This window comes from Saccostrea echinata, unplaced genomic scaffold (genome assembly GCF_033153115.1).
Source record: "Saccostrea echinata isolate AGI-Se365-2 ecotype Australia unplaced genomic scaffold, CSIRO_AGI_Sech_v1 ptg000013l, whole genome shotgun sequence".
NCBI classification, from domain to species: Eukaryota; Metazoa; Mollusca; class Bivalvia; order Ostreida; family Ostreidae; genus Saccostrea; species Saccostrea echinata.
The window spans coordinates 6,482,696-6,508,716 of record NW_026889762.1 but is presented as its reverse complement, the minus strand read 5'-3'; the positions used below and the strand labels follow the sequence as shown (position 1 = coordinate 6,508,716).

At 32.2% G+C, this 26,021-nt stretch overlaps 1 protein-coding gene across 1 annotated transcript; it reads right to left on the bottom strand.

Annotated features, from left to right (window-relative positions):
* Positions 1–16,216: 16,216 nt before the first annotated feature.
* On the bottom strand, positions 16,217–19,971 carry LOC133186461 (proline-rich transmembrane protein 1-like). The gene is made up of 4 exons (XM_061321704.1): positions 19,909–19,971; positions 19,292–19,320; positions 17,433–17,564; positions 16,217–16,535 (listed from the first exon to the last, which is right to left on the bottom strand). The coding sequence occupies exons 1-4, from the start codon at positions 19,922–19,924 to the stop codon at positions 16,389–16,391; spliced, it is 324 nt and encodes a 107-aa protein (XP_061177688.1). The 5' UTR covers positions 19,925–19,971; the 3' UTR covers positions 16,217–16,388.
* Positions 19,972–26,021: the final 6,050 nt, after the last annotated feature.

Sequence of the window (26,021 nt, the reverse complement as noted above, 5' to 3'; positions counted from 1 at the left end):
CACTAAGACGCCAGGTTGTTCTTTCCCTATGGTCATTATTCAAATGCATTTAAAAAGAGCTTGCTTGTGAAGTTAACAAAACGCTGATGTAGTTGAAAAGATTTTAACACAGATATTGTATAGATATACTACATTATACACAAAGAATATATAGCAATAATGATATATTTTTTTATCTTTCTATTATATTTCTTCTACGATCAAGTAATCTTTTATTATTTGTACATGTTTTATTTATGCATGTTGGCTAAAACGCATGAAAACTTCGTGAAAATGTGATGTATTTTGCATTGCTGAGCAGACTCGTTTCAAATTCATCTGGTTACTGGAATTCAAAGAAATAACCATAAATATTAAATATAATTTAACTTATACCCCTCTAAAATACCCCATCTCAGAATTATGAATCAAACATAGATATACAGGTTCCCTCAAATACATGTAAGGAAAATTTTATTGGGAATTTTAAACATTGCAGTTTTCTTTAATTCACTCTACATTTGTTTTTACAATAATGATACTTTCTTTCATTTCTGACAGACAGAATTTTAATTTAATTAATTAATTTTAGTTCATTCTCTAACATACCTGGGGATTAATGTGATATATACAACTCAACAGGAGTAGAAGAAAAGTACGGTACCTTTTTTGAATAAATAACTGCAGGTATACCAGTAGGCCAAAAACAGAAGATGAGAACAAGAATAGAAAAAATCATCCAGTCCCTATATTGTGCTTGTGGAACGGCTGGCACAACACCAGAGGCTGGCTGTGTTACCTGAAATAAATGAGCAGACCTACCAATAAAAACATCGGGAAATATTTATCAGGTAATTAAATAAGTCCTCCATATAAAAATCACAGTGTTGTAATATGTGAATAAATGCATTACATCCATGTTCACAAATGAAATTGAAAAATGGCAAGTTTATTATTTTCAAAAAAGTAAATAAATGAATAAAAAGATATAAAAATATATATATAAAAAATCAATAATTTAATGAATGGAAAATTACAGATTGAAATATTAATTATTTTTTTCTGAAAAAATAATGAAAAGGCGAAAGAACATAGAAAGAGATATATAGTGAACACATTTCACTTTGCTATAATGATAAAGGGATTAGATAACGAACAGTGATCGATATAGCTGTAAATTCATACTCCTCAACATAACCCTCGGATACACTGAGGAGCATGCTTCATTTATTGAACATGAGGACGCTTTCAGTTTGAAATATACTTTACAAAACATTGCCTATTCTCACCAATTTAAGTCTCTGTCACTTTATCTTTAAATATTTTTTTCACAGGTTATTTTGTTCAGTAAGATAGACGATATAGACTTTCAATGAAGAGATTTGCAATCATATCTTTTTGAGATTTCATAGTTTAAAATAATCATTCAAACATTTTTCACAAGAGAAAAGACATGTTGCGTATACTATTTTGCTTGAAAAATTTTACTTGTTAACACAGACATAAAAACGGTTATACTCGACATTTATAGCAGACTTTTTATGGAATAAGTCCATATTTCTGATCACACAAAGCTGTATTTATCTCATAATGAACATTAAAAAAAGAGGGAAACTATCTCCATGGTTATCAATGAAAAATCAAGGAACCACAATATAAATTTAGCAAAACCAAAATCTTACTATAACACCCTGTGGTTTTCCTCCATAGCTTTGGAGATTATTATACTGCGTACCATATTCCTGAGACTGCATACTTTTATGTTGATATGAAATCTGTTCAATGAAAAATTAATACTAAAGTAAATATGTTTTAACCGATTTTGAAATTTCTGTACAGCTCATTGTCAGGGGAAAATTAATAAGAAAATATATGTAGGATCTCCCTTGTTTTGTGATTGAAAATGTTTTTGTGTTTTCCATCCCCACTCTTTGGCTAGGGGATAGAAAACACATGAGTAGGATAAAAAAACATATCGAACCGAAAACCAATGAGAGTCTTTTTATCACGTGTTTTACACATAGCTATAACATGTTTTACACTATTTTTATTTGTGGATGCACTTTGACTTAATCATTTTTACGCAAAATCCACTGTGAGGTCACAACTAATCTAAGATTGTCATGGTACAAGAAAGTAATAAAATTATTTCAAAGAAAACAAGATCGTCATAGGAAGAAAAAGGTTATCAATTGCAAGATGAGCGACGTTTTCACTTTTCATTACTTTAAAGATGATTTTTTAGGATTTTTTTGATAATGAATACTTATTGGAGGCATTAAAAAACTTTAAGGTATTATTCCTTAAAAACGAATTTTTATTTTTAAAGTTTTAAACATCTTAATATAATACTAATATTTTAAAACAATTTTTTACCAACAACAAACCCGCTCTCCTCTCATTCACCAACAAACCTTTTTTACACCATCCAGATAAATCCAGTTATAACAATCTTGAGGCTAATTTTAATTTTTTAAATTTGATTTTAAACTTCAACAGAAAAAAGCGTGTGATCTATATTATACTTTGACACCGATACAAAAAATGCAAAAAGAAAAAAAAAATACCTTTCTGTAAATATCTGCTTGCACCGCTCCAGCAACATGCACAGTTGGTACAGTGTAGCCTATTAACTTATTTAAAGGTTTCAAATGTACATTATTTCCACATTCCTGACGTCAGAATTTTCTATACAGTAACTACTGATCCGCTCCAAAATGTCGAATATTGCAAAATGATGAGCCTGACTTTGCGCAATTTGAAAAGTTGAGATCAATTCAAAAAAAAAAAAAAATCTATACCATATATATATATCCAGAAAACTGCTGCATTTTTAAACCAGCAACGATTCAGTAATTCCAGTCATTCCAATCGTTACTTAGTGGATACAAAAAATGTGAAGATACATACATGTAGTTTTAAATTATAAAAAAAAACTTGTAAATAATAAAAAAAAATCTTTGTTTTACACATTTATCCGAACTAAACAAAGAATGTTTACAGTGGATTTGACATAGTCAGTTAGATTCCAAATGGTAATTTAACATTTTATAAAGCCAAATATGTACAAGATGTCAGATTAAAAATGCACATATAAGGAATAAGGGAAGGATTATTTCTTTCCAAAAAGGGTCTTTGGAGCGCAATGCTACATGTAACCAAAGTAATATTGGCCCTCTAATCTTCACATTTTTTTTCTCTATTTATTTCAATGAAAAGTTTTGATTCCACATTGTTGCCCAACATGAGTTCCAAGGAATCATAATTACTTCACATAACCCATCTTATCCAAAGAGTCCATTATTTAAAAAAAAACAAAACAAAAAAAAAAAAAAAACACCTCGAATCTTCACATCTTTGATTGATTGATTGATTGTATATTGTTTTACGTCCCATTCGAGAATTTTTCACTCATATAGAGACGTCACCAAATACCGGTGAAGGGCTTCAAATTTTGACCTTTACTCGGCACTCAGGGCCATTGAGCAGTGAGGGATCTTTATCGTGCCAACGCCTGCCGTGACACGGGGCCTCGGTTTTCAAGGTCTCATCCGAAAGACCCGCAACTTTCACTTCAAAGTGCCGAGCGCATGGCGAAGGAACAGTTGCTACCTATTTTTTATCGACTTAGGTCTGTCGCGGCCGAGATTCGAACTCACGACCTCCCGACTGAGCTACCGTGAACGGTACACATCTTTGAAAACTTAGCATACAAATATGATTGTCTTCCCCTGAAATATTTTTGTAATTCCGATAAATTCTAATATAAAACTATGAATCCTTTTTTCATAGTACTGACAGATGGTGTGACTGGTCCACAGGGGATGCATTCTTCTTCTAGGCACCTGATCCCACCTCTCACGACCTCCCGACTGAGCTACCGTGAACGGTACACATCTTTGAAAACTTAGCATACAAATATGATTGTCTTCCCCTGAAATATTTTTGTAATTCCGATAAATTCTAATATAAAACTATGAATCCTTTTTTCATAGTACTGACAGATGGTGTGACTGGTCCACAGGGGATGCATTCTTCTTCTAGGCACCTGATCCCACCTCTGAGACTTCCAGCGTTCGTGTCCACGAATCGTTTTTTTGACAGGATTTATGAGATTGATCACAGTTCTTTATCTTCTTCTTTAATAATTAAGCCCAGTTGATCTGAACAAATCTGAGTCTGCACTATCTGAGGATACCTGAATATGATCAAGACTAAATATTTCCTTGCTTGTCTGATAGATTTAATATTCCCTTGCTTGTATATAAAAAAAGAAAGAATAAATTAAAAGATTATTTCGTATATTATTGCAAAGTTAAGCTTAGATTCATATTGTAATCGCGACCACCCCCTCTCCCCGGAAAAATATATGAACAAACTTAGAATGCCGATACTGAAAAAAAATCTTATTAATTTGAGTTATTTAGTTGAAACAATCAATTTAAGTGAATGGTTGATGTTTTAGCTATACAATAAATTCGTTATTGAACTTATATTGGTGAATATTGGCACGAGCTGGCTGTACAAATGCACTTGCAAGCTCATGCTTTTTGTACAGCCAACTCGTGCCAATATTCACCAACATAAGTTCATTAACTCTATGTTACTCAATATTTGCCTTCCAAATTACAATTAAGGGATTTTATTACTCTTAAACCTCAAACCATATAAATTGCTATATAAATTTTGCATTATAATTTTTGTTAGTATAATTTATATTATTTACATGAGACACTTGCAATTCATTTGTTTGACAATCATTTAAATCACTGTGTGGTTTCCAAGGATAACATTTACTATTTATTGATTATTAAATATATATAATAAGGTAAATTTTAGAACAATCGTCATACATGTTAAATGAATGCAACATTTTATGGTCGTTTCAAAACATAAATGTATATATGCAGTTACGGCTACAGTAACAGAAACACATCTATTGCCCAGCATATGCTTGTTAATTACTGTTAGTTTATTAGAAATGAACTTTAATGCAATGTGCAAAAAAGTCATTTAAATCATTTCAACATACTAGTAATGCAAACAAGACACACAAATGCAATTCCACATGCTCCAAAAACTGGCTTCAAACATAAATGGGAAAACTGTTAAAATTTCAAAATTACATGCAAGTAGCATTTTTTCAAAATGTTTCATAGACTACCGCTTACTATATTTATAAGTAACAGAATTTTCTGTCAACTGCTTTTTTGTAACTTAAGATGAATGTAATTGAGAGAATTCTCCTCCATTAGAATCAAATGCAGATGTTCCCTTCCCTTTACAAAAGAAATATAGCTTCTTTGCTCGCAATATAGATGAAAAAAAAAATGGGGGGGGGGAATGTATCAATGGTTTAATTTAATGTCAGACATGCGATTTCACACAATAAACCTTTTTAGGACATTCAAAAATATATACCATAAAATTGGTGACAAAATATATATATATTTTTTTGGAATCAATGCGATCAATTGCTTCATTTTGTTCATGAGAACATGCCAATTTCTCTTCTCTCTCTTTTTCTCTCAAATTCCACAGACTGCAAAAAAAAAAAATCTTGTAAGTTTGTATAATGTTATAAAATATTGTGTGTTAAATAAAGAATTTAAAAAAAAGAAATGTATCAATAGTAATGAATAGTTATACAATATACATTTTTTGCATAGATTACTGCAACGATACCAGTCGGAAGAAGAATGGAGAAGACCATCCAGTCTCTGTACTGTGATTGTTAAATGACTGACACAACAGCAGGTGCTGGCTGTGTTACCTGAAATACAGGAATGCACATACATATACGTGTTTGATGATTTATTTGCTATTTATATAAACAAAATAACTAAATGTCTATAAATGCATGAGTGAAAAGCACAAAAATTAAATAGGTGGTCAGCACACTTTATGCCCTTTGCTTTAAATGTACCACATGCACAGAAATAGAAAATTTACTAGATACCCCTTTTTGTGCCTTTAGCTAGAATGAGGACCTAAGGAAAGGTTCTACACATACTTATGAAATATTGTGAACATAGTGTTCTTTAAGATAGTCAAGATATCGTTGCAAATGAAGAAAAAAAAATTATAAACACATCTTGTGTGATCAGAATGAGGATCCAACAATTTGTTATTATGATTTATTAAATAATCAGGAATTTTGATACACTCTGATTGGTTTAGACTTCCTTTCCTAGGGTCTACCCCAAAAATGATGTTCCCGGGGGGGGGGGGTTATTTTATTTTCTTTATTGACCATCCATAGATTCATACATTTTTTTGTGTTGTTGTAAATGTAAACATGGCAAACGCCAGTATCAGTGACTTAATTTAGCTATCAGTAAATGGTCGAGTATTTATGTATTAATATTTTTTTGATATTGTTTTCCACTTCTAAACAGCTGTTAAACTGTTAAAAATAATTATAATTTGTTGTTACACTACGAATCATATAATGCGTGTTTGTATTTGTTGGAGACAAGAACTAACACAGGATGAAACCACACCTTTAAGTCAACTGAATGTTCACTGAAAGGTCTAGAAAGATAACTGACTTGCAGAGCTCTGTCATTCAGTCACCTTTATGTGAACGTTCAGTCACCTTTCAGTTAACTGAATGGAAGAGTTTTATTCTGTGTAAAGTGTCAGAAATGTAAAATCATTGATCATTTAAAAAAAAGGCTACTGACTTTTGAATTTGGTTTACTCGTGACTACGCGGACCTGGTCAGGAATTGGTTAGCCTCAGCTTTCAGCCTCGTTCAACCAATATCTGACCAAGGTCCGTAAAATCACGAGTAGACATCATCAAATTAAGTCAGTTATAATACTTATTGTATATTATGATTTTAATATAAGGGAAAAGGATCGTATTGTCACGTACACCTATGATCATGGAAACCTTAACTTCTCTCATCCCATACATTAAAATGAAAATATAAGAGAAAATTTTTTGTGTAGCTACATATGTATCAGCAATAAATACATTTTTCTAAATACGGTTTTTCTCCATAAGCGTGGTGCGAGTTATACTGCTTTCCCTACACCTAGTACTGCATACTTTTCTACTTGAAATCTGTTCAAAGAAACAGTACAATGACACCAATACTTTGGAAACCTTTTCATTTTCAGGGGAAATTACTTTTCAAAATATGGCTACGAATGAACATAAAGGGTTCCATTACATATAATTTCATATCAGATCTTTTTTTTTTTTTTTTGGTCACTTTTTATCAGCCTTTCGAAGTCTTTTTAGCTCACCTGAGCCAAAGGCTCAAGTGAGCTTTTCTGATCAAAATTTGTCCGTTGTCTGTCGTCGTCGTCGTCGTTGTCGTCGTTGGCGTCGTTGGCGTCGTCGTCGTTGTCGTAAACTTTTCACATTTTCATCTTCTTCTCAAGAACCACTGGGCCAAATTCAACCAAACTTGCCACAAAGCATCCTTGGGTAAAGGGGATTCAAGTTTGTTCAAATGAAGGGCCACGCCCTCTTTCAAGGGGAGATAATTAGGAATTAGTGAAAAAATTATGGCATCATTTAAAAATCTTCTTCTCAAGAACCACTGGGCCAGGAAAGATGAAACTTACGAGGGGTGATCAAAAAGTTCGCGAACTATCTCTATATTTACAAAACCACAATTCAGATCAGAATGAAATTTGGCACACATATAGTCATACACATGATCTATATATAAATGATGTTAAATAATGTTTTGCTCCGTGTTTGTGACGTCACAATGTGAAAATGACGTCAATATGTAGGTCACTTGTGACAAAAAATGGTTGACTCAGTCGTACTCGAGCAACGAACGGCTGTAAAGTTTAACGTATATCTTGGAAATTCTTTTGCAGTAGAAGATGATAATTTGTACAAGGTTTATGAAGACAAAAGACTTACCAGGCGTTCAATCATTAATTGTATGGATTGTTTTAGTGAAGGCAGGGAGATGGTTAAAAATGATGTTTGTTATGTTGCCCAGCGAAAGCAAGCCGGGGAAAAGATGTGTCCTTAGTTGAGCAATTTGTTATGAAACATCGTTAAGTAACAATTAGAAAAATGGTTGAATATCTTAGCAATACTATAATCATTAAATCCCTAAAATATCGTTTACTTTAGACTTATATATATATATATATATATATATATATATATATATATATATATATATATATATATATATATATATATATATATATATATATATATATATATATATAAATATATATATATATATATATATTATATACATATTATATATATATATTATATATATCTTTATGAGATATGATAAAAAGAATGCGCCCATACTTTATCCACATTGGATAAACGACGCTCCCGAGACAGAGAACTCAGGTTGTGATGGGTCACCATACTAATTGTGGGAAGGGATATCCTTATCCACCCCTCCTATTGCCGAGATTTGGCCATTTCTGACAGATGGACTGTTCTTGTTATAAAAAATAACTTGCATGGTAAGAAATATAAGACTCGGAAAAATCTCTTAGCTTCTTTGAACAGACTGCTACGGAGCATGTCACGTGACTGCCTGGATCACGTGATTCGCGCATGGGCAGAACAATGACAGATGTGCATTAAAATCGGAGAGGACTACTTTAAAAATAATAAACACTGAAACCTCATTTTATGTCTTTTAAGGAAGTTATTCAATTAGTTCGCGAACTTTTTGATCACCCCTCGTATGTGGAAACATCCTCAGGTAGTGTAGATTCAAGTTTGTTCAAATCATGACCCCCGGGGGTAGGGTGGGGCCACAATGGGGGATCCAAGTTTTACATAGAAATAGATAGGAAAATATCTTTCAAAATCTTCTTCTTAAGAACAGTAAAGCCATGATTGGTCATATTTATATGGAAGCATCCTCAGGTAGTGAAGATTCAAATTTGTTCAAATCATAACCCCCGGGGGTAGGGTGGGGCCACAATGAGGGATCAAAGTTTTACATAGAAATAGATAGGAAAATATCTCTAAAATCTTCTTCTTAAAAACAGTAAAACAATGATTGGTCATATTTATATGGAAGCATCCTCAGGTAGTGAAGATTCAAGTTTGTTCAAATCATTACCCCGGGGATAGGTTGGGGCCACAATGGGTGATCAAAGTTTACAGAGGAATATATAGGAAAAAGTCTTTTTCTCAAGAACAGAAAAGCCATGATTAGTCAAATTGATATGGAGGCATCTTTGGGTAGTGTAGAATGAAATTTGTTCAAATGAGGGCCCCCGGGGGTAGGGTGGAGCCACAATGGGGGATCAAATTTTTACAAATGAATATATGGGGAAAAAATCTGCTGCTCAAGAACAGCAAAGCCATTTGTTATATTGATATGAAAGCATCATCAGGTAGTTTAAAATTCAACACCCCCCCTCCCTGTAAACTTTTCTATACTGTACTGATTTTTGCTTTTTTTCCTAGCCAATGTGCTCAGGTGAGCGATGTGGCCCATGGGCCTCTTGTTTATTGAAATATTTTGGATTTTCAACCCTTGGCAAGAGCATCACTGAAGAGACATAATTTGTCGAAATGCGCATCTGGTGCATGAAAATTGGTACCGTATATGATTTACTATCTGTATAATCCTTTTGATACTTATCTGTATCTTAAAACTGTCTTATCTATAAGCTACGTGGCATCTTTCCGAATTTCTGTTGAATCAGCTGCAAGAAACAATTATAGAATTAAACAATTTTTAAACAAAGACCTGTGTTGAGTACAATGGTACGAAAGAATGTTATTCTTTGAGAAAAATACTAAGGAATTCAACAATTTTACCATTTTGTGTATATCTTCTTGCTCTGCTCCAGCAACAAGCACAATGTCCGAAATGGAAACTTATTGCCTGGTTATTTTCAAAATACTTTTAACTATGGAACTGCTCCAATATATTGAACATTGGCAATGATAAATATAATGATGAGTTGGGTTTGTAAACTCAATAAAGTTCATGTTAAAAATCATGCTTCTTTGTATACCCAAAATAAATCAATTGAATGAAAGAATAAGTACATTTATTTTTAAAATTTGTAGATAGTTATTTGATTTGAAAGTTTAAAATACGACATTTGGTTAATTGTAAAAAATGACTTTGCACAAAAAATTGTATTATGTTAATTGAAAATTAATTTTAAGCTATTAAAAGCAATACTTTTTTTTTTTTACACATACATGTATGGATTTGAAAAATAATGTTTGTTTGTGGTTCGAGAAATTTAGTCAAATATCTAAGTAATACCTAATAAAACGAGATACGTAAAATAATTCTCAAATTCTTATTGACAAGGAAAAGACTTAAAATGTTTTGTTAGTTCATTCATGTATTTCATGGACGTTCATGCCTCCCTCCCATTTCGTATCCTCTACATGTATGTAATAGTGACAAAAAATGATAATTTAAAGCAAGAGATTGAACAGAATTTACCAGTCTATACCTGACCTGCTGTAGACTGAATACAACATTTGAAGATGTTTTAATTACATGTAAAAAAATGGATTTAATCTTTGTTAGTGCATTAATTAATGAATGAATTAAAAGTCCTTTATCTTGTGCATATTATTTATTTACAAAGCCTTTTACAGTACTTCAATAGTTTTTTTTTTTTTTTTTTTTTTTTTTTTTTTTTTTTTTTTTTTTTGTTTAAGATACGTATCAAATGAATCCCTACCTAACAAAAAAAACTCTAGTTAACTATAGTTTACCATAGTATCAGTTGTTTTTTTTACTATAGTAAATCAAAGTATTTTTACGATGGATTTCAGAGTATCATATTTTTTGTTCTTCAATTCATACATGCATATTTAGTATATTAAATGGAACTGTTATTTGTATATTCATATATTATTTCCAAATTTTACATCAATGTTATCATATTTAAGTAATTTTAATCTCTGATATTACAAAAATAAAGTTCCAGAGTAAAGTTACATAGTAAATCAAAGTATCAAAGTTTTTACTATAGTTAACTATAGTAAATTTTTTAGGGCTCCTCTTCTATCTCTTAGATGGTAAATATTGACCCTATATGTACATGTATTTGATGTGAATGTTCTAAATGGGCATGTTCTGGAGGTAAATAAACTTCTACAATAACTGTCCCATACATTTGTATACACACATCCTCTGACATTAATGTTAGAATCTGATTAACTATAATACATTGTCTCCGTTATAACTATCCCAATCATTTACTTTTGTTCTAAACATTGAGAAGCATTTCTAGCGCTGCGTAAGTCTTCGCTGACTGATGTTCAAATATTTACGAGGGCTGTTCGGAAATTATTGAAACATTTACTTTTACTCCATAAAGGACAGAATTAAATTCATGAAAATTCGTCAAAATTTTATAAGACAAATAAAGCTTTTGTGCAATATTTCTAATATATAGGTGAATTAGACAAGTTCCGATGAAATTATAATCATGCATATGTCTATCGACCTGTAGCAGCATCGCTTCGTCATTTTAACGTCAAGTCAGCAGGAGATGTTTTCGCATGTGAAACGACGAAGCTCTTCTTTCTCTGTTATCACATATAACATTCTAAAAATCAAATGTCTCTTTTCTTAAACGATTCTTAAAAAAATAAAATAAAACTTGTGCTCTTGTTACCTCAGTGTAAACTATACATGGGGTGTCATATACAGGTTGACCTAGCATCATGTAGTACAAATGTACCGATTTATGCAATGTGAATCAACGTTATTTAGTCCGCAGCTTTCGTTTTTACTCTGATTGAATTATTTGTAAGAAGAAAAAAAATATACCAATGAAAAAACAAAACCTTAGATACGTTTTTTTCTGACTGTTATTGTTTTTGCAGGTCATTTAGTCTGGAAATAAGTTCTCCATAGCGCTACACAAAATTCTGTGTACATAAGCTCGCTGCGCCTCCTTGACGTCAAAATCCATTTTGTCGTCGTTATCAGATTTCTATATTGCACTTGAATTTAATTATCTATGATCACCGTATTTCTGATCGAAATTCTAACAAACTTGCACAAAATGACGTCAAAATTAAAATGAAAAATTATATGTATAAATTGAACTATTTTCTCTCTTACATGTAATATGGATCCAACAGGAGTTTGAATGTTGGTGTTACATATTTTCCTGACTGCGCCGGGTACCCCTACCATTGATACATTAATATACCATTTAAAAGAAGAAATAAAATATTTGTAAAATATTTTTTTTTGTTTTTATTAATTCTTAGTGTTTGTCAAACGTGTATGCAAATTTTCACTGAAAGACGTTCAAGACAAAGAAGAATATACACAATGTCTCAATAATTTCCCAACAGCCCCTGTATTGTTTATAAATGCAAATTTCAATAAAGTAAATTCTCTCCACCCTTTAACATGTGAAATATTCATACAATTTTTGCAATGCATTTATGATCAAATTTGTTTTTAGATCCAGCTAGGGCTATATTTTTTTCTCGCGTTTTCCTATTTCAAGTTTTCTCAATTTTCTATTCAGTTTAAGGAAAAACAAATTCTAAGCCTGTCTAAGCTAAATTGATAAAATATAAATATGGTTTTTATGCAAAATATTATATTTCTTCCTTATGTCTTTTCTTTTTTAATGACACGATCACACCCACCTCTGCCAGGAACCGCTGTGGATATTTTACTCATCTTGTTCCGCCTAGTATATCATCAACGTGTTTGGCAAACTATCGCATATATATTATGTGCTTAGATATACATGCATGTGATGGTAAGCTAACCTTTTGTACATATGGTATAGAGGGGAAATTTTTTTTTCTAAAAAAGAGGGGAAAAGTAATTTCACACTTCGGGGAGTTTACATTTTTTTTTACCATTTGATTCTTTACGGTCTAGTTGTATCTACTTACAGTTACGTTTCTTAGAAAACGTTATTAAACCTTTCATTCTGGGTTAGTAAGACTCGAGTAATATTCAAGTTCGGAAAAAAAAGAAAAAAAAACGTTGTCAACTTTAACATTTTTTTTGCAAACTGGAATATTATTTTCCGACGAAATAATATTGCAAGGAATAAACGTTCTAATCAATATCATACAGAACAGGGATTTTCATCTAAAGGAAGTAACTCTTAAGAGGTTTTTGTTTGGTATAAAAAGACGGTGGAATTATCCTTCTTGTTTGTAAAGTAAAAAAAAAATGTGTTTCTAAGTAACCATGTTTCATTCGATAGAGTTTTGCTAATGATTGGATTCCTTGTTATTTTGTATCCAATCAATATTGTTTGCCCAACTTATTCCAAAATAAACTATCCATTTTAAAATTGATAGATTCTTCTGAATTTTTATTTATTTAAAATCAGGTTTTATCTACAAATCATATGATCTCTTTGTAATTATTGTTTTGTATAATATCTATTGTCAAGCAGAAATAGACCGGAGGTAGCCGGAGAAAATAGCAGTGTCAGCAAATTATTGTTCTTTTTTAAATGAACAATAAAAAGTGTGTGAAAAGGAAACATTATAGGTTTGTATAAAGCATACAAAATACATGTATTACTATCTACTAGAGCAAATCATTTTAAGTAAATAGCTTTGCTCCAATAAAATCATTAGAACTGCGATATATTAACAGCATGCAGGGAAAGTACACATTGAAAATGCAGATATTGAAAACCTGTTATCTTGTTTGAGACAATTTCAAAACATTTAGATTTATCAGTTCTGTCCTATGCAATAGGCGCTAATGCTGACAAGTAGTTAGGTCAAGCAAGTAGTAGTTTGGTAAAAGAAGAATTTCAGTCAATCCATGTATTTTGACTACCCAGCCCCCCTAAAAAATAGAGATAAAATCTCTTAAAAAATGAAAATGTCCGGAAGCAATGTATAAAAGTTTACCATTATATAAATATTGCATGTAGTTGAGTGTAACATTGAAAATTTTCACCCCAAGAAAACCATTGTCAACCGAGGCGCAGCCGAGGTTGACAATGGTTTTCGAGGGGTGAAAATTTTCAATGTTACACTCAACTACATGCAATATTTATTATATTATACTGAATGTTTTATATAAATACATATAACAGTGAACCTTGCGCGCATAAATTCTGCGCAGTCGCTATTTTTTGGAATAACACCCGTCGCCAAGCAATGTTAACTGTTGCTACGCTGGTGGGCGTGGCTTCATTATTCAGCGGGTAATAGTGTTTTTTAACAAATGTTTCTCGACGAATCAGATTCAACTAATTTACATGAAAGTATAATATTACAAAATAGATATGTACATGTGTATATGTATAATGAGCCGAGCAAGACAATATATGTTTTCTTGTATTCGTAAATTGTAAGGAAAATTATTGAAAATTGGAAGAAAACAAAATTAAAAAGTGGTTAAAACTTAATTGCACAAATTTATAGAAAGCAAGGAAGATATCAATAAAGTTAAAACAACGAATCAAGTAGGAAATAAACGGAAGGGATTAACAAGGGTAGGTAGGAACAACGAAATGCTCACATGTACACTTTAACACTCTATTGTACTGCTTTTGAGGTGCGGTGTCACCGTGTCATACATTAATGATGGTCTCTGTTCGTTTCCATGTTTAGGATTGGTTGAATTTGTATGACACGTATAATTCAATGTGGTATTCTTTCACGGTCATAGGCTTGATTTGAAATCACATATGCATAATTTGGCGTGATTTTAATTTATCTTCTATATAAGTTTTTGAATGTACGTGTTCTCTCGATGGCTAAATCAAGAAACACATTGATATTCAAGTATTGTTCAGTATATTAAGTTTTAATTGTACAGACTCCTGGATCACAAAAAAAAAAAAAAAATCTAAATTCAAAATTTTCATATTGTACTGAAATGTTATAGAAGACAAATTACGGAAGCGTATTAGCACCACGTAATATTGTTTTAAAAGTTGCTAATTCCAGCTTTAAAATTGGCTTTTCCAACTGCAAAATTGGTAATTACAACTTTAATCATGGGTTTATCGACTATAAAGCTGGAAATTCCAATTTTAAAGTTGCTAATTCCAACTTTAAAACTGTCTTTTCCAACTTTTTTTTTTGTTTCACTTGTTTTCTTTGTGTACTTTGTGTTTGAAATCGTGTTGCTGTGTTAAAGCTACAATGGAAATAAACGATTTAATTAAATTCTGAGCTTGTGATGAAAGAGAGAATAACTTCTGTTGTTTTTTTCATACACAATATTGATAATTTAGTTCAGTGTTCTTTTCAGCATGAAAAAAAAATTGATGTTTCATCCTTTATATCAAACAAATCTCAATTTTGAAAGCTAAATGTTATGTATGTCTGATCTCTTAAATAGGAATGGTTGAAATGGTGTCAATTTCGGAGTTTAATGAAGTTATCATCTATAAAATTAGATAAGATAAAAAAAAAAAAAGAGAAAATCATAACAGCTAAAATAAGTTGGAAATTGTATGTTAAATAAAGATAAAAAAAATAATTGACACGATTTAATTCCTTACAAATTTCTTTCAATGTATTGAGTTTGCTTTAATAAGATGATAGTATGTAAAATAAAGGAAAATAGGCAATGAAAAAGTTTTAAAAAAAAAAGCCAACTTTTTAAGTTGGAATTACTAACTTAAAAAATATATATATAGTGGCACTAATACGCTTCCGTAACCAACTGACCAGATATTTTTTTTTCTAAATATTGCATCACCTGAGTGCTGTTTTCTGCAACATTAAGGACTAAGTTGGAAATTGATAAACATCTTACGGGTGATTGAAAATTTGACTTAAGTTTAAGTCAGTTTTACAGTCCTACTGCAAGGTCTCTGCCATAAATAAACGTATTTAATATGTGCAGTGTAATAGCGAAGTATTCAATTCGATCTTGATATACATGTTTATGTAGCATCAATACAATTCCTGAGCTATCTACAACGTATATAAACAAGACTGAATTTGGTATATAATAAAAGTTAAACCAAAATTTAATTTAGTAAAATATTCTATTTCATTGACCCAAAACAGAGTTTAGAAGTAAAAACATATATCTACATCAGTGAAGCGACAATTGCAAAAAATAATCACGTTATCTCATTCTAATCAATGTAAAAGAGATAAATTTCCATTGTTTTTCGGTAAAATTTTAGGAAAGATAGAGGCCGTCGTGTATTTCAAATGTGAAATGATTTCTTTAATGATGCTTCAAAGTATAGCGTTGTGATGCTTCAAAGTATAGCTTGGTCTAAGAAAACAAAGAATATGTAAGTAAGAAAGAGTGAAAAAAAAAACGAAGGAAAATCCTATGTGCATTTAATATAGTTTTGGCTTAGAGTAATGTTTTTGAAAAATTATACTGTCTGAGTAAAGCGAATCCTTCTGTTAATACACCACACTCAGGGATATATAAGTGGTCAAGTTTCTTAAGTCTCATAGATCTGGAATATAGAGGTCCTCCGAATGGTTTATTATTGACTTGGGGCTGTTGCTCGTATGATTACTATAATTGTAATAAGAACGATTCCGACAGCAAGAGAAATGAAGACAAACAGGCGTGCACGTTTAGTCTGGACTTCCGCTTCAAGAACGTCGCCACTTGATGCTGCTTGTTTTGCCTGTTAAATAAAAGTAATGTTTGCATATCTTTTAAAAACAACAAATTCTACTTCATCTTATTATTTTATCATACATTTACATGTATATATGTGTTATGCAATTATTATTATTCCTTTTTCTACATTTAACTTTTTTTTCTTTTACATTTATAATTTGAGCTTTATAAATGTACATGTATTCAATAACTTTTATTTGGTGGGATCCTCCTTTTAAAATGTTTATTGGAATAGTTTGTGACTGGGGTATGTCCACAGTAGTCTAAAATTTTTATTGCAAAGAAAAATACCGGAAAAATATTCCACCCTCTACTAGGAAAACACCAGTATGGCAAGGCGTTTTTTTTTTTTTTGGGGGGGGGGGGGGCAAGAACGTAAACGAAATCTAATTAACTGTCCAAATCCTGGAAATTCCCAGTGCTTGACTTCACAGCAACAAAAAGTTTGGGTAGGTTGGGGGGGGGGGGGTGCAACCAGCAACTAAAGGAAAATTTACCATAGCAAAATTCTATGCTCAGAAAAAGTGACCCCCCTGGCCTTCCCCTCCCCCCAGTTCTAAGGGGCTTGGTTAAGCCTGGGTAGTTTTGCAACTTAATCAGCAACCGGAGTGTTTGAGCTATTTTTCAAGTAAAAAAATCAAATTCAAATCTTTTTTACTTGACGACTTCTAAGTAAAGGAAATCCAATGTGCTCCACGACTACGGGCCGGGTCTTGCCTCTCTTTCCACCTTGACAGCTCATCCCTGACTCCCAAAACCCGTTGACATCCAGGGGGGTTATTTTTTTTATTAGAGGGTGGAATATTTATTCCCGGTATTTTTTACGTTAAAAACTTCGACATTTGTAGTATGTAGAATTTTTCCTATGAAATAAAAAAATAATACATTTGAAAGCATTTACCTTATAAGCGAAAAGTATAGCGACGATTCCTGTCGGCCAGAAACAACAAAAACAGGTGAGTATGGCGGGGACCATCCAGTCCCTCTGGTGAGGCTGGGGGACAACCCCAGTAGCGGGGCCAGGTTGTGTAACCTAATTAAAGCACATATAAATATACATCATAATATTGAATAAGTGTACATGTGCACAGGATCCAGGCGCGGATCCAGGAATTTTTTCAGGGGGGGGGTCTAACCCAGTCAAAAAAAAAATTCCAATTGAGAAAGAGAAAAAAAGTAAAGTCCATTTCCAAACGTAAAAAGTACCTTTTTCGTGGTGATGGTGGTGGGTTCCACGTTTTCTAGGGGGGTCCAAAGTCATTTTTATTTCCTTAAGTATATACTTTGAATGTCTTTGCAAATTCCAGGGGGTCCGGACTGTTACATTAAACAGTTAAAACCATCCTATCATACTTTTGATGATGCATTTAAAATTTCATGTAAATATCCCGTGGGGAACCCCTTCTTTTTAAATATGTTATTACTGTTCATAACCTTTACTGTTAAAACCTGTCAGTCCGTGCAAGTTAGTTTGGACACGGCAATCCAGAGAGAAGGACGTCTTTATGTCCTCTTATATCTTTTTTTTTTTAATTTTGTTTTTTTTTTTACATGTATGTACCCTTGCGATTCTTGGCAGTGCTTGCTCTGGTGTGCTATTATTTTTAGCAATGTACATAATGGTCCTGGAAAAGCCAGCGGCGAGACGGGAAATTACGAAAAACAACAATAATGACATTTGTATATAGTATCATCATTCATTAAAGATGTAAATTGTAAAAAAAAGCATTTGAATTGTATTTTAATTAGTTAAAAGATAAATCCGCTCGACAATCTGTGACACGGATCCCCCACTCCTCGACCCCCTCTAGATCCGCACATGGTACGTATAATATTGAATAAATATACTTCATAATATTGAAGGTAAGTATTCCAAATTAATTCCAACGATTGAAATAATCAAATGGTAGAACTGAGAAAATTACATATGAGCAAATCAAAAATAATAAAAAAAAAAATTATCACAGTTTCCAACATGTAACTTGTTTTGAGACTTTTTAGTTGCCTTCAAAGGTTTGTTTAGAAATATCAGATCGAGTGCATAGTAGTATGTACATTATGAACAGTATAATTTAAAGATAGTAAAGCAAGGTCCAGACATATATGGCACCCTGTGTTACGTGCAGCTAACCCCAAATCAACCAATGCATTTCAATAATTGTAAAACAGATCAATTAAAACAAGAAATTTACAGTTTCAAAAAGTTTTGATTTTTACAGAAGAGTTGTCTTTCTTATCTCACTTATTCCGAAAATCGAATGTTTTGATTATATTTAAGGTTGAATTTACGTAAAAATAAAATGCTAACCTCTGGGGAAAAGGCATTGCACTCCCACCCCCCAATTTCAAGCAATGTGAGCTACAACTTTGATGTTGGAAATTTTTGTTGCTAATTTGTAATTAACAATTTCAATGACAGAAAAGAAGAATGTTTCAAAACTTATGTTGTTCAAATTTGCAATGGAGCAGCTATTAGAAGCTTTGATTGAAGCAAAATTTCATTATTGTCGTCCTGTAGAATATTGATTTCTTATATAATACTATACATTCGTTTGTACATTCCATTGTCTGAAACAATTTAAATACTCTATTGTAGTCTTACTGATCATAAAGGTTTTAATTATATTCAAAGATATAACACATTTTAAGATCAAAATAAAATTCTCAAAATTGCAGTCCACATTGCTTTAAACAGCGCAATAACATTTCATAAAAAATAATAAATGATCAGTTGTGTTACTTATGTACATGTATACTTACCACAACATTATGTGGACCTGATGCTGGGGCTGTTATAGATAAAAAAGGAAATCGTCATTATTGCCATCATCGTCATCATCACTTTAAGCATTATAGAGGTTATTCAGTAATAAACCATAGTTATTATTCTTGCAAGAATTTTGCAAGAATTTTACAATAAAAATATGCACCGTGCTCGGTGAAGATGTTTCAGAAAAGACTTGTTGAATTTAAATTCGTATCATTACGTTGCGTTTCGTGTAAACCAATTTTTATTCTCATGAAAATAATATGCCCTATTAACGTAACTTTTTGATCGCGAATATTTCTCGCCGCGAACAATTAAATCGATTAGGCATGTTTTCTTAGCAGAAAAAAAATCAATCCTCGGTGATTAATTTCAAGCTGACGCACCGTTTATTGAAAGTATTCCTGTAATGATAATATTGATCACAATTTTAATTCTAGAAGAAATTAAAAAAAAAAAATTACAGTTTGTTGAGTTGCATATTTCAGACCATTCAATGGAATGAAAGTGGAACAATGCCAAAAAATAATAATAGAAATAATAATAATAATAGATTCTATAACAAAATAAAATGACAAAAATAAAAAAAAGAGTTAGACGTGGTACTCACGTTGAACCTGAGCCATCTTAATGTGTGGTCTTCAAAATAACTAGCAAATGAACAAAGTCAGCTATTTCAACAAAATCATTAAAGCCCGTTAATTTTGTAAAAGGAAGTTTACATATTTAGGATTGTGATTTAGGTGTATAGCATTCACACTTTGCAAACAATTAAATCCGTTATATTCAAATAATATGTGACATTATACATCTAATAAGGCATGGGGTATAATAGGAGTAGCAAGGCCGGAAATCGTAAGAGTTGACCTGTTAAAACAATCATAGAAACAGTAGGCACATTCATTCTCTCTCTCACTCTCTCTCTCTCTCTCTCACTCATTATAATATATTTACACCCACTCAAAATTTTCTGTTTTATCACTTCTTTCATGAGTCTTTAAATGCCGATAAGAACCAGTTTATTAAACCACTTGTTTAGATTTCTAAAATATATGCTTTTCAATCAATGAAACTTATTACAACGAGGTACACAAAATAGATATCAACAATATAATTTTTTCCTTTATTTTTTACTACGCGAAATCTCGCGGCTTTGATAACACTGCAAGACGTGGAGACCAGTTCTTCGGATGAGACTGTATAATGGACGGATAGACGGATGGTTGACGGATAACAGGTGATCAGAGAAGCTGAGTTGAGCTTTCAGCTCAGGTGAGCTAAAACGCATCATTTCTTTGAAAATATTTTTTCTGCTCCTGGATAAAAAGCAAAGGAATATATAGTTATGATGAGTAAGAGTACTTCTTCTAAAATTGTCAGTTTCATGGCCCCTGGGACAAATGTTCTGGTGTAGGGGTGGGGCTCAATAGCTAATATAGTGAAAATGCATTAATTCTATCAAATTATGCTGTCTACTTCTAGTTTGAGCAGATACACAGAGTTCATATTTATGATGAGCAAGGTTGCAGGGTTTGACACTAAGGCACGTCCGACCGACCCAGTCTAGTAACTGGGTGGTCCGATCGTGTAAAATGTACGTGAACTAGAATTGGTCGTGTTGGTAAAATAACTGTTAAACTCCATTTCATACTTCCGAATAAATATTCAAAAAACTTTTAAAGAAATTTTCTTATTTGTTCAATTGTAATTTCATAGTAAAGAAAAAAATACCTGCATGACACAATCGCTACTTTTTTTTTTAGCCAAATGGCACCTGCAGTGTGCATAGAACCCCCCCCCCCCCCCCCACACACACACAAACACAAACACCTTATATTATTTAAATAATAGTAAGAGTTTATAATTTCTCAAAAGTGTTATGTTTTCCGGTCAATCACACCTATATTTCGTTTCATGTAAGCAGAAGATTGTACTTTTTCTCACGTTTAGAGATCGGCCATGAAAATACAGCCATGGCTGTAATAAACAAGTCGCGAAAGAAACTTGTGTCGTTCAGTATTAATATGATTTAAATGGCTACCGAAAATAAAATATTCTGTAATTAATTTGTTAATATTTAGGATAAAAATTTTATGAAAGTTCGTTGAATGATCTTTAAAGCTTACAATATACACATGTCTTGATGAACACGACTCAATTGGCTAGTCTGTCAAATTCTTGACATACGCTAGAGACACTTTCAAAATTACCTCAATAAAATTATTGCCATTATAAAAATTAAATTTGCAGTTTTGGTCAGGGCTAGTGATTTTGTAGTCAGGGCTAGTAAAAATTATTGGAAGTAGCCCGACTGGTCTAGTACTCGTAAGAGTTATTGTCAAACCCCGGGTTGCTTCTTACAAAATTTTAAAAGCCTGAGTCAGGGGTTCTGCTGTTTTTCAGAGGGGGGGGGGGCTCTTTTGATAATATAGTAAAAAATATGTTAATTCTTTGAAAATATTCAACTAGGTGCATAGTTCTGATGATAAGAGCTTTTCCAAAGTTGTGATTTCAATGACCCTGGATCATGGGTTCTGTTGTTAGGGTAGGGTTGTGTTGAATCTGTAGTGGAAATACATTATTTCTTTGAAAATCTTCTCAGCTCCTGGGCATATTAGAGGCAAAAGTGCAAACACTGTAAAATGTTTCATAAGCAAAGGTATTATTACTAGATTTTTGAACATCTGGACCATTTGGTCAAGTGTTCTGGTCCTGGCCAAGGCTCTGTTCATTCGTTTTTACTGAGGGAAGTTATTCCCCTTTGCAATTCACTTTTGATAAATAATCACTGTTAGTAAATAATATATTTGAAAAATTAATGGAATAATTGAATTATGCTAGAATTCTTATTGTATAATACAAAAAAGAACTTTTGTAATTTTAATGATTAGATAGACTTGTAAATAATTGATAAATAAAATGGGAATAAAATAACTTATTTTATTAATTGTTCTTCAATTTCCAAGAGAGGCCAATGAGAGAGATTATGATATGGGGTTAAAAATAGTACAGAAACACTAATAGTTTGTTTAAAGTCTGTATGGTGATAGTGGTTAATTGGGGACAGATTACATGCAGAACTTAATTTATGAGTTGTTACTGAATACTAATCTAATTTTTTCGTTGATCCTGATCATCCTAGTTCTTTTGCTTTTGGGCAAAAGATTCATTTAACAGTTTATTTTATACTCTATGATCCTCTAAATTGTTGTATTATACTCGAGTTATCGTTAAGGCCCTTGGGCCTTTTGTTAAAATAGTAATTTTTCAATGATGAAGTATAATTTTTTTTTTCTCAAACATTAGAACATTTCCAAATTTGGTTATATGACGTAGTTGCTAAGCAACATTAACTTAAAAGTATTCCATGGTAACCATAAAAATATACTGTTTCTTAAATAATGAATGTTAAAGTTTTCCCAGTAACAAAGTGGTTTTGCTTATTTCAATGCTAGCGAAAGGCATGAATAAGCCAAAATTTCAAAAAATTTGGTCACATATAGTTTGGTTTCTGACCATTAACCAACATGTTGCCATGGCAACCCAAGTATTATCTGATTTTGGAATCTTGTCAACCATTCAAATGTTTTGATACATAATAATTGTATCTTTAGACATTTAATTTCCTTTTAGAACGTCTTTTGTTGAAAATCTCTCTTCAGCCCTCAAAATTTAGCCCCCCCCCCCAAAAAAAATGCCTGAATGTAAAAGGATACAGTGGTTAAAAAGTGGTTGTTAAGTAGTCAGTATTGTTGCCATGGGTTAATTAAGAACAAGAGTACTTTGTTAGACTCATATTGAATTGACGGTTTTGTCCAATTGTATATTTCAGAAAAATTATCTATTCGTATCTATCATAACTGTATATAAAAATGCCAAAAATAATTCTTTTTGCATTGAACTAAAAGAAGATAACAATTTATAAGATTTTTGTCCCAATCCTCTACTATTTTTTCGCTTTCTATTTATCAAAACATCCAGTTATGTTGCAAGGCAACAGACAGGATTAAAACAACTGCTTTCGAAGTTAAACTCTAAAAGAGAGAGTACTCCCCTTTTATGTGAAATAAACGCAACAGCTATATAAGCTTGGTATTAGTTTCAGATTGACCTTGATTAATTTTACATGGGTTGAAAATAACAATTGATTTAAGGAAAATTTATCCATATCCAAGAATATTTAAAAATCTTGTGATGCTTCAAAGCCCGATTTCAATGGAAAAATCCATATACCACCCTTGTAAACATAGTTGGAATTAAGGTTAATTAACTATTTAGCACTGGTATTAAAATTATTAATCACTTACCATTGAACTCTTCTTGCAGCAAACAGGAATTTCATGGCCAATTTGCCATTAGTATTGAATTTAAATGGGTGTAAAATGTAAACGGGAATTGAGAGCTAGCGTGTGTAGTTCTTTGCACAACTCCTTAATAACTCTTAAAAATTTCTGCCCTGGTCTGAGTAAAGACGAACTGAGGAACTGTAGTGACAGAAAAAATGCTCATATAATAATGCCTTAGCTGTGGTTCTTACTTCTGACACATCTGCCACAGTTCTCTACTTTTTACACCACATCAATGTACATCTGGTGCCAGAAGAATCGTTGCTGACAAAGCCAGTAGGTTTTGACTCTTCCCTGTTGTCCGAAGTACAAACTCTTCAGTGCTAAAGTATGGAACTTACCAGGAAGCACCAACTCTCTCACCTTCTCTCTACCTGTGGTTGACTCTCTGTACAATACACCTCTATGCATCACCAGTCTTTTCCACTTTCGTAAAAATGATCTTACCTCATGCTTTTCCACCTTACTACTCCTTTTTAGTCTTTTCTTATTAGAAATTTTCTTACTACCTTAATATCAGGGTCCATTTCTGGTTCCTCTACCCAGTTGATATTACTTACTTGTGTTGAAATTTCCATGTCATCCTCACCATTGGTTTCAATGACTTCAAAATCACATAAGTCTCTGCCGTAGGTGCTTCTTCAGTCTCGACCAATGCAGCAAGTGAGATTACTCTAACGACACCATGAACAAATACCTGTTAGTTTCCATGTGGCTACCTTGATAATCCATCTGCATCTGCACTTACATGTATCTTACCAGATCTGTAATCAGTCTTGAACTCAGAGTTGGAGAGTGATGCTAGCCATCGATGGGTTGTTGCATCTAGCTTCACTGTGGTGGTGACATTTGTAAGTGGGTTGTTATCAGTTCTTACCTCACTGTTTCCCGCAAAGATAGTCATGAAACTTATCAGACTTGCTTCGATATTCAAAATTAATGGTTTACTAAAATCTGCATATGCTAGATTTGGTGGATTTGTCAGTTTTTGAATCAAACGTCCCAAAGAATTTTGCTCTTGATTACCCCAATTCTATTCTATCTTACCCCTCGTTGTTTTTTTTCCCCCCTTTTCTTTGCCATTCCGTTGGTTGGATGTCCAGTTAACAACTCATTCAATGTTCTAACAATCTTTGCATAGTCCTTCATAATATAAATACATGTAGTACCCAGCAAAACCAAGAAAAGATCTTAAACATTTTACATTACTTGGTTCATGCCAATCTCTTAAACGTGCCGTGTTCTCTGGATCGGTCATAATGTCCTTTTCAGAGACCACATGACCCAAATTCTTAACTTCCCTCTTGAAAAACTCTTCTTTGGGTTTAACATCTATTTGTACTCCTGAGGTCTTTGAACAACAGATTTTAACCTTCCTAAATGTTCTTTGAATGTGCTAGAAAAGAGCAAAATATCATTTAAAAAGAGCAAACATTCTTTAAAATTCATGTCACCCATACACATTTCCAAGATGCGTTGAAAAGTCGCCGGGGTATAAGTTAAACCAAATGGCATTTTATTGCATTAAAAAAAAAAACATGGGGTCTGCTGTTTCCTTTTTGTCTTCCTCCTTGAGCTCCACCTACCATTATCCCACACTAAGGTCTAGATTACTGAAATACTTTGCACCTACCAGACTGTCTAATGTATCTGTTAACGAGGTTCGCTCCTGAGCTTTTGAGCAGATTCTTATCTTTACCTATATTTCAAAAATTCTGCATAATGTTTTAATTCTTACAATAAATTTGGATTCTACAATGCCAATTTAACTATATTCAGTTAAAACTCCATGATTAAATTCCATACCAAAAGCATTAAGTGAGGAACTATATTTTGTGGCGGAAGGTTTTTTAGAAGAAAATGATCATTTTTTCTCTTTTGAAGTATTTAAAGTATGTTAAGTTTGGATTCCTATTTTTACATGCAGGCTGCACACATAGTTATTTTGTGATTTGGACTGTTTTATACTGGTACTAAATTATCTATTAAATAAACTGTCATGAATTCTATCATCATATTTGATAAATATAGCAAATATATTGTGGAAATGAAGAAAAAAATAGCCCTAATTTAAGCTTAAAATTAGCACTATTTTAGTAATATCTAAAAATTAACATCACAGACCCCCACTTTTAATTTTCTTTTCTGAATATATACGATACTTTTAACCATTCTTCTTAAATTCAGTAAAATGTCATTACTTTCAAATGATTTTTTTTGCTTGTTAAATTTTAATGCCAGAAAAATGAGAATGTTTGAGTGCAAAAAGGTCAAATAATTGAACATGCGGAGTAATTCGAAAATTTCTTCGTTGTTACAAATTTTAATGTATCTATTTAAGATGAAATAAGACTGTGTTTGTTCACCATAATTTATT

Bases quoted from the DNA above. Each gene is read 5' to 3' on its own strand.
- LOC133186461 (XM_061321704.1), bottom strand. The intron at 17,565-19,291 runs GTAAGTATACAT...TGCTTTAATTAG, and splicing joins CAGGTCCACATAATGTTGTG to GTTACACAACCTGGCCCCGC. The intron at 16,536-17,432 runs GTAAATGCTTTC...TTTATTTAACAG, and splicing joins CTATACTTTTCGCTTATAAG to GCAAAACAAGCAGCATCAAG.